The sequence below is a fragment of the Sinocyclocheilus anshuiensis genome, unplaced genomic scaffold (genome assembly GCF_001515605.1).
Source record: "Sinocyclocheilus anshuiensis isolate Anshui unplaced genomic scaffold, SAMN03320099.WGS_v1.1 scaffold175, whole genome shotgun sequence".
NCBI lineage: Eukaryota > Metazoa > Chordata > Actinopteri > Cypriniformes > Cyprinidae > Sinocyclocheilus > Sinocyclocheilus anshuiensis.
In genome coordinates, this window is record NW_015548208.1 from 48,024 (window position 1) to 58,584 (window position 10,561).

The following is a 10,561-nucleotide window of genomic DNA, read 5'->3' on the forward strand; positions in this document are numbered from 1 at the left end:
GGATAAAGTCGTGGACAGGCACAAGTCAGGAGATGGATACAAAAAAAGAAAACAATTCACAGGCATTATCAATGCCTAGAAGCACAGTGAAGTCTATTATTAAGACGTGGGAGGTATTTGGTACAACACAGACCCTCCCTGGTTCAGGACGTCGCTCCAAACTGGATGAAAGAACCAGGAGGAAACTGGTCAGAGGTGACCAAGAGACATACAGCAACTCTGAAGCAGCTGCAGGAATTTATGACGAAGAGTGGTCACTGTGTACATGTGACAACAATATCACAAATTCTCAACAAATGTGGCTTTTATGGGAGGGTTGCAAAAAAATAAGCCACTCCTCAAGAAAGGCCACATGCAGTCACGACTGAGCTTTGCCAAAACGCACCTTGAAGATTCTGAGACAGATGAGACTAAAATTGAATTATTTGGCCTCAACACCAAACGATATGTCTGGCAGAAATCCAATACAGCTCACCAACCAAATAACAGCATTCCTACAGTAAAGCATGGGTGTGGTAATATCTCGTTATGGGGGTGTTTCTCTGCAACAGGGACTGGAACACTTGTCAGGATAGAAGGAAAAATGGATGGGGCAAAATACCGTCAAATTCTTGAGGAAAATCTGCTGCCCTCCGCCAGAAAGTTGTCAATGGGAAGAAGGTTTACCTTCCAACATGACAATGACCCAAAGCACACAGCAACACTGAGCACACAGTGGTTGAAGGAGAAAAAAGGTGAATGTCTTTGCATGGCCTAATCAGAGCCCAGACTTAAACCCCATAAAAAATCTGTGGAATGACTTTAAGACTGCAGTCCACAAACAGTCAGTTACATAAGTAGTTTGCTATATTGTTATACAAATCTAATTGATTTACATTACAAGCAGAATTTCATCTTCTTATCCACAAATAAACTAAATGAGCCATAAATGCCTGATGTATCAAATATAATATTCAACAAATCACATATGCAAACGTTATTTATTTATGTACTTATTTATTTAAACCATTCCAATTTTACAAAAAAAATAAAATAAATCATCCTTCAAATGTCAGGCTCAAAAGGGATAATTAAAAATAACTTATTTGTGCTACGCTCATGCAAGTGTCCTCACATCTTTTGGTTTGTAGAGGAGATCACTTTACAGAACAGGACATGTTACAAAAGAAGAAGAAAAAAACTGAACACTAAAACATTATGTGCTGAAATGTGGAAGCAGCCACTCAGCTTTAAATTATAGTTACATCACCTTTCAGTTTCTAATATAGAGTTTCAAAGACAAATTAATGTTGTAGAAAGCTTATTTGACATGACGTGATAATTAGTGCTGCTTAATCACTCAAAATACTAGCAAGTGTCGCTGGTTAGCCTCTGGTCTGCCTGTGCACGTTCATGTGTTTTGGAGGAGGCGTGGCTTTCGAGAGTGATTTGCAGGGAGGGTGGGATCTTACCTATCCGAAATTGCCTACCATATCTTTAAAAGTTTTAGTAAATAATAAAAACTCTGCTCAGAACACCTCAGCAACCAAACAAAACACCCTAACAACACAGAAAGGGATAACAACCACCCAGAACCTAGCAGTTACTCAGAACACCTTAACGGCACAGAATATCTTTGCAACATCTACCAGTGTTCTAGCGACCAAAAATCACCTTCCTAGTAAACAATAAAAACACTCTAGCAACCACAATGCCCTAGCAACCACCCAAATCACTTTAGCAACCACCCAAAACACCCTAGCAACCACTCAGAACACCCTAACAACATTACAGAACATCTTAAAGTGCCCCTATTATGGGTAATAAAAGGTTCATATTTTGGTTTTGGGAGTCCCCAACAACCGGTTGACATGCATGCAAGGTCACAAAACACTTCCATTGTCTTATAATATGCATTCATTTTTACCTTATTTGCTCAACGACTCCCAAACGATTCGTTTAACGATGCATTTTTCCATTTTTGTGTGATGCTAATCTGTGGTGATTTGTCTCATTTTCATTTCATCATGCCTGTAATGCCTGATAAAGCAGCGTTTGTGAGCGCAGTGCTGCTTTGTGCACAGCGTTATTTTACTGCTATTTTACCGCTCCAAAAGCGGCACCTAGTGGCAAATAATGAATTTGCATTTTCATGCAGACCAACACGAAAAGACCAACAAGTGGGCAGGCAATATGCGAATGTTTCATTTTGACGTCAACATGAAATGGCTTGGGATTCGTTTTAAAAACGACTCGTTTCAATGATTCAGAGTCGACTCTTTCTTTTGAGCGACAATAGCTTTATACACGGTGCACTTTCAGATTTAAAACTTTGCAGGATGTTTTCATTCACTTAGAGCTGTGTTACACTGCATGAAAGGTTATTTTCAAAAATCCATAATAGGGGCACTTTAACAATGGCTTAGTAAATACTGGGAAACTTGGCGACATTTTCAGAGAAACTTGGACAATTTAGTAGCGAGTTTTATACAGTTAAAATCCACTCGCATTTTCTTCAGAAAATGTAAATTATGTTTATGTCTATCCTCAGATTCCATAACAAATTAAATGTTTATAGGCTACATTAAAAACACCTGCTGAAGGTTTGGCGTGTAAGCGGTCATAATGGGCATCTGACAGTGTTTGCCAGAGAGCATCTGTATCTCTCGCTCTCTCTGCTATTTTTTGCCTCTTCCTGTATGTCTCAATCTGTAAATTGATTTCTCTGTAAATCATCTGCTTCAGACACAATATGATCCTAGATTACTTAGAAATGCCCATAATATCTCCTCAGGCCTCAAATGCATGGGAAGACGAGAGCTTTCAGTAAAGTATGCGTGCATAACTGCATTTCTCGTATTATCTACTGATTTGTAGAGGTTTTGCTAAAATGACCATGACTATTGTTATTGCTCACACTAGGGCTGCAACAAAAGATTATTTTGATAATTGAATAATCTAATGATTATTAGAGTGATTAATCAACTGTTTGTTGATTATTTTTACTGATTAATCAGTAGGCTTTGACTGATTATTCAGCTTTTGCAATTTGTTAAAGTATTGAGTTATATCTATTCTATACATATTCATATACAGTACATATAGAGATGCTTTATAGCAGAAAATTAAGTGGTAATTCTAACTGAAAGTATCACTGACACTGTTTTGTCATGTTTAATACGGTAAAGCTGTTTGCTTTAAAGCAGTCTATTGAATAAAGTGTTTTTTTTTAACGGCTGTTTTCTCACCGCTGTCATGTTTGTTGTATATTTACTTTTTTTTTATTGAGAGGAAAGTGTGAAGTATAAGTTTACACATTTATCTAAACACAGTGCTCAGCGGTGTCGAGATGTTTGCTAACAGTAAACCGCTGCTTGCATATATCGAACTTCTTTTTTCCTCTAACCGAAGAATGGAAAAGAACTTCAAAGTGAGTGCATCGACAGCATTTTTTGTTTGTATTTTTGTAAAACGTTCCTACACTTCGGCTTTGTTTGCCCTTCGCATAAGTGTGTCTTCCATTGGATTTTGTCCGAGAGGGCTGAATTGCACTACAGCACCACACTGGTCAAACCACGTTATTGCTGGCCCTTATATTAGGTCATTTGCAGTGGCGGCTCATCGGGGGAGGCAGGTGAGGCACAGCTTCCCCAAAATTTTGAGGTGAAAATGGGAGGAAAAAAATATATATTTGTTGACAATTTTTTATTGTCGACAATGTTGACTAATCGTTTCAGCCATAGCTTATACTAATGCCAAGACGGTCTCATCAATTTTCTGTCACATTTGCATGCACATAATTGATTAAACATACGGTTTGTATCTAGTAGACAATAAAAAGCATTATATATATTTAATTTTCCTATTTACCATAAATGTAAATGAACTGCTAAACTCCCTTCAGCATATTTACAAATTACGTACGCACTAATTCATGTTGACATTTCATCTGAGCAACGGTATTTGTGAGAGTAATCTCATTAGAACAGTTTTGAGGTAAACTGATCAAATTTTCTGATATTGTATGCATATTTGATCACTGCGGACTAAGGGTAGAACAATTGACTTAGATCTGAGGAAAGTTGGACCCTTGGGGCATGATGGCCCCTGAGGATGTCTTGCCCCAAAACAATAGGTCGCTTGAAAATGTTGAAGATAAAGTGTAAAGAGTGAGTGAAAGTGAATTGGAGGCATTAGTTCACCCTAGAATCATGACTGCAGCTTTTATAGAGGCACAAACCCCTCACAGTTTCATTTGAAAGTCTAGTCGACTGTTGATGTCTCGCTCTGGAAAGGAAGGAAATGCTTCTGAGGTTTGCGGTGTGTAATGGGAATCCAGCACTCAGGGTGGAAGTTGCCCTTTACAGCAATCCAAGACCTGCTTCACTAGTCAGGAAACCCATCTTAGCTTCAAAAGTATCTTCTGATAGAGTTCAAGTTGGTTGTGCTTTAGCTGTGAAGAGGAACCATACATGCTCTCTTTCAGGTCAGGGGCTGGAGACAAACACTTGGCCCTCTGAGAGGAATCAAAGAAGAAGACATCTACTCAACCTCACATTCAGTACTGGATTCAAGAGTATACTGTTGGTTTTGCACTTTGGACATTCTGTTATATATTTATGTCTGTCAAAATACAGCCCAAATTATTATTTGAAATATTCTAATGCATATTTTTGCACGGATTGGCCTTTGCTTACAGTTGCTGTAACTATTATTTTTCTCTCACCGAGAGTAAATCAAAAGCACTGAAGGAATCATGAGATGAAGCTAAATCTATTAATATTTTTTGTCTTGTTTCATGCACTTGAAATGTTGTTTGAAATGGTCAAGATCAAGAACATGTGCTTGCTGTCTTTATAAATCGGTCTTTTGGGGTAAGAACTACAAATTAAGTTTGATGTGGATTAGTCACTTGCAAAAATCCTGAGGGACAAAGCCTTTTAGAGGAGACTGCAAAGTTGCGTGCATATAAAACAAAATATGCAAAAATATACAAAAAACAAAAAACAAAAAACTTTATTTTATAAAAATTTGCAATATAAAATATTTATTTATTATAAAAGATAATATTTATATAATATTTATAATATATAAACAATAATATAAATAAAATACAATAAAAAGCTTAAAATCATTTAAATACATAATTTATTTTATTTTGTATATTAAACAAACAAACAAAATCATTCCACCAACAAATTTGCAAGTAAAATAAAATAATAAAGAATAAAAATAAATGAATATTAAATGATAACAAATAATTAATGACAAAATGTATAAAAAAAATACATAAAACAACAAAACAAAAAAACAAAATAAAACAGGGAATATGGGAATAGTTTCAACCCTTGAACACCCACCGACTTTGACATTTCATGGAGTTTTAATGGCAGTGCGAGTTTCACTAAGGCAGCTCCTTCAAGCTTCAGCCGTACGAAATTAAAAAGTGAGTGATGTTGAAACCTGTACATTGTGAAAAATTTGCTTCCTCCCTTAAGCTGTCCTGCTGGGAAAAGAGCGCAAGATTTGTAGAGTCTGTGGGGGTGACCAGAATCAAAGAAAGAGGCTTTTCGCTCTGATGTAATCAATCCTTTGTGGCTTTTCCCCCCAGTAACATCTGTGATTCACTGGCTCTCCCACACTGAGCAAAGTGCCCATATTTGTCTAATCCTGAGAGTTATTTATCGAGCTGTGCTTAAAACCAGTTCAGGATGAGGCAAAGTGGGAGATTGAACCCGAGTAATGTATTAAAAGTGGAGTAATGCGGTCTAATGGACGACCGATTCGGAAGATAAGAACATTTCGCATTTGCGTCATTCAGGAATCTGTGCCAAACAACATGCCAATGTGTTGGAGAAGCTGCTTTAAAAACTTGTTTATTATGCTACAAGTTTCTCATAAAGTAGTTTAGCTACAATCAAGCTTTTCCTTTAGAAAAAGTAGCTAACTACATTAAAGATATTTAAAGGGGAGATATGTATTATGAATGCACTGTCAGATAACATTTAATTTAACATAGAAGTATTTATGTAGTGCAAAACCAGTGAGGATCACAATTAGGCTGGCAACATTAAACTTGAAGGCAAATTTGACTAATATAACTAATAACCAAAGAATTTAACTAATAACCATAGAAAACACACTGCCTTGGTGCCTGCCTTTTGAGGAAGCATTAAAACTGATGTGGAAATTAAATTTAATTTAAGTAAATGTAATTAAATTTAATTAAATTACATTTCATTTAATTTAATTGTATAAAGTGCCAATGTTGCACAAAAAAACTGTTTCAAATCAGACTTTACTTGATTGATTGATTTATAGAAAATAAAGATCATGTGACAATGCAGACTGGAGTAATGGCTGCTGAAAATTCAGCTTAACATACAGTCAAACAGAAAACACTTTTTTTTTTTAAGTTGTAGTATTATTTCTATGATTTTGTATTAAAGTGTAATATTACTGTTTTCACTGTATTTTAAACAAATAAATGCAGCCTTGGTGAACACATTTCTGTCACAAATATTAAAACCTAAACATACCAAACTTGTGATTGCTAGTAAATATAACTGTTAATTTGATTGGTGACTAATTAAAAAAAACAGCTACATCCATGCCAATGTTACACATAATGTGTTTAAAAGACATATAGGGAAAAAAAAACTGTTCCAATTCATACTTAATCCTGCAGCCTTTAAAGGCCTTAACAGCATCATGATTTTTCAATAATGCATCTAAAATCACAAGGTCCCATAGGAAGGCGAGGCGGTAATCAAAAAGTGGGAGTTAAAGAATGTCTAAATAGGCTCCTATAAATAGCAAAGGAATGAAAAAAAATGAGGGCATGGCAAATGGATGAAGGATCAAATCCCTAGGAGGAGGCTAGAGCTCCAGAAGATAAAGGACAAATGTTGCTTCACAAGCCTGGCAGAGTTGGCAGCCGAGCGAAAGCAGCCCTTTGCTCCAAATATTCTGATTTATGAGCAGTTATGACCATAAAAAAGCATCACATGTGGGAGATCTTTCCCAGATTGGACACAGAAAGCAAATGGTTTCAGTGCCTTTGGAAAAATTACAAATGAGATCAATTAAAGCAAAACCGATTCGCTGAAATGAAAATCAAATTCATATATGACAGACAATATATGTAAAAACAGATTAAAATCTGCAGTTCACATCAATTTTTGGGTGACTCTACTCGTAAGGGGAAGCAGATGGACTTGACTAAATATATTAAATATATTTCAAATTTACAATACAATAAATGGCAGTACAATAAAAAGATAAACATATTAATTTTAAAATATACATTTTAAAATATTAATTATTCGAAATTATTCTGAACTAAATGATTAACTGAAATTATTATTGTGAAATTGAATTACAGTTAATTCATATATTGGCTAACTGTACTCTCCAGGGGAAGCAGGTGAATCTGACTAATTATTAAATATATTTAAAATCAATGTAATACATTTTAATATGTTTAATGTTTAAATCAGTGTAAATGCCTAAAAAAATACAAATAGTTTTTTTGCAATCTTTACATGATAATTTTCACCAAAATTTGCATATGTAACGATCTACTGCAATGATAATGTTGTACTGTATTTTTTTTAAATAACCATTAGCCTTCATAACATTTAACATAACATAACATAACATATAAATACATACATACACATAAAGCATAAAGTGTAATATATTTATCTATTTAAATAAAAGGCAGTACAATAAATACTTTGCAATGAATAAATACTAATTTAATTAATAAATTACTACTGTATTTGAGCACAGCCAATTCATATTTGACAGACAAAATGTATAAAAAAAATGATTAAAATCTGCAGTTCACATCAATTTTTGGGTGACTCTACTCCTAAGGGGAAGCAGATGGACTTGACTAAATATATTAAATATATTTCAAATTTACAATACAATAAATGGCAGTACAATAAAAAGATAAACATATTAATTTTAAAATATACATTTTAAAATATTAATTATTCGAAATTATTCTGAACTAAATGATTAACTGAAATTATTATTGTGAAATTGAATTACAGTTAATTCATATATTGGCTAACTGTACTCTCCAGGGGAAGCAGGTGAATCTGACTAATTATTAAATATATTTAAAATCAATGTAATACATTTTAATATGTTTAATGTTTAAATCAGTGTAAATGCCTAAAAAAATACAAATAGTTTTTTTGCAATCTTTACATGATAATTTTCACCAAAATTTGCATATGTAACGATCTACTGCAATGATAATGTTGTACTGTATTTTTTTTAAATAACCATTAGCCTTCATAACATTTAACATAACATAACATAACATATAAATACATACATACACATAAAGCATAAAGTGTAATATATTTATCTATTTAAATAAAAGGCAGTACAATAAATACTTTGCAATGAATAAATACTAATTTAATTAATAAATTACTACTGTATTTGAGCACAGCCAATTCATATTTGACAGACAAAATGTATAAAAAAAATGATTAAAATCTGCAGTTCACATCAATTTTTGGGTGACTCTACTCCTAAGGGGAAGCAGATGGACTTGACTAAATATATTAAATATATTTCAAATTTACAATACAATAAATGGCAGTACAATAAAAAGATAAACATATTAATTTTAAAATATACATTTTAAAATATTAATTATTCGAAATTATTCTGAACTAAATGATTAACTGAAATTATTATTGTGAAATTGAATTACAGTTAATTCATATATTGGCTAACTGTACTCTCCAGGGGAAGCAGGTGAATCTGACTAATTATTAAATATATTTAAAATCAATGTAATACATTTTAATATGTTTAATGTTTAAATCAGTGTAAATGCCTAAAAAAATACAAATAGTTTTTTTGCAATCTTTACATGATAATTTTCACCAAAATTTGCATATGTAACGATCTACTGCAATGATAATGTTGTACTGTATTTTTTTAAAATAACCATTAGTCTTCATAACATTTAACATAACATAACATAACATAACATATAAATACATACATACACATAAAGCATAAAGTGTAATATATTTATCTATTTAAATAAAAGGCAGTACAATAAATACTTTGCAATGAATAAATACTAATTTAATTAATAAATTACTACTGTATTTGAGCACAGCCAATTCATATTTGACAGACAAAATGTATAAAAAAAATGATTAAAATCTGCAGTTCACATCAATTTTTGGCTGACTTTACCCTTCAGGAGAAGCAGATGGACTTGACTAAATATATGAAATATATTTAAAATAAATATTAATGTCAAATTGTAATAGTTCATATATAATGTATAATTGTATACTAATTGTATATGTTTAAATCAGCATAAAGTAAAATAAAAACTTTAAAAAGATTAAGATTTTGCATTCTTTTATGAAAATTTGTATTGTAAAACTGTATTTTCAATGCAAAAGATCTCATTCTCATTACTGTAATAAAACCATTATAACCATTATGACAACCATTATGATTCATTATAAAGGTTTTGAATTAGGTTTTGAATACAAATATTAAAGGGGACATTGGGTGTCCATCTATCACACGTTGGTATAATACTTCATGAAATGTCTGCAACATACGTTAAAATTCCTCAATGGTCATGCAAAACAACACCCATTTTACTTTGTTAAAAAACAGCGACCCGTTTCGGTGCATGTCTCATTAAATGATAATGAGCCACAGTATGACGTCCTACTGCTCAGAAAATCTAAATGGCTTGATATTTGAGATAAGGAGTAAATGGATTTGTATAATTGTAGAGTGGTTGTGTCCACACACTGCTAAGACACATTTATATGCAAACACCATGTAAAAGTGAATTTTGCATCCGATGTCCCCTTTAAAAAATTATACATTTTAATATTTTGCATAAATAAATACTACATAATCAATATATAAATACTAATTCAACTATTAAATGATTATTTTATTTGCTTAGCAGCTAATTCATATGACAGACAAAAATCTGCAGCTCACATCAGATTTAGGCTGAATGTACTCTTCAGGGGAAGCAGATGGACATGACTAACTTCACTTCACACCCGACAGAGTACAAAAAGAGATCCATTCATCACACGGCCGCTCAGCTTTTTGAGGAAAAGAGATACTGCGGACGAATCGATATTTATCCCGCCAAGCTGAAGGTGTTTCTGGGGATTAGCTGCCAAATCTGTGCTGCCTATCAGAGTGATAAAGCTGTGTGTATATGCGCGTATTTGTGTGTGTTTAAGTGTGCTGGTCTCTGTCAGATACACATGCCCTCTGAGATAAAGACCTGAAGACAAGCAAACCATGTGCTGGAGATGATAAAAAAAAAACATGCACTACGACCTGACTTCAGATGAGATGTGAGCTGCTCAATGATACGAACGTGTGGCTAAAGAGAGCAGGATATTCATCTCACAGATAAAACATCAGATCATAATGCACATTCATACATTTACTAAATGGATGGATGTTCAAGTCTCATTTCAATTAAAATTTCATAAGTAATAAATTAATTTGTATAAAGACTATGAAGTATATATATATATATATATATATA

At 33.1% G+C, this 10,561-nt stretch overlaps 1 protein-coding gene across 1 annotated transcript in view; it reads right to left on the minus strand.

Annotated features, from left to right (window-relative positions):
* Positions 1-4,419: 4,419 nt before the first annotated feature.
* The window catches only part of LOC107653664 (glypican-6-like), a 69,785-nt gene continuing 63,643 nt past the window's right edge, over positions 4,420-10,561 (minus strand). Inside the window, exon 3 of the mRNA XM_016440443.1 lies at positions 4,420-4,495. Within this exon, the coding sequence (XP_016295929.1) occupies positions 4,467-4,495 (29 nt within the window). The 3' untranslated portion in view covers positions 4,420-4,466. The remainder of the gene's footprint in view (positions 4,496-10,561) is intronic.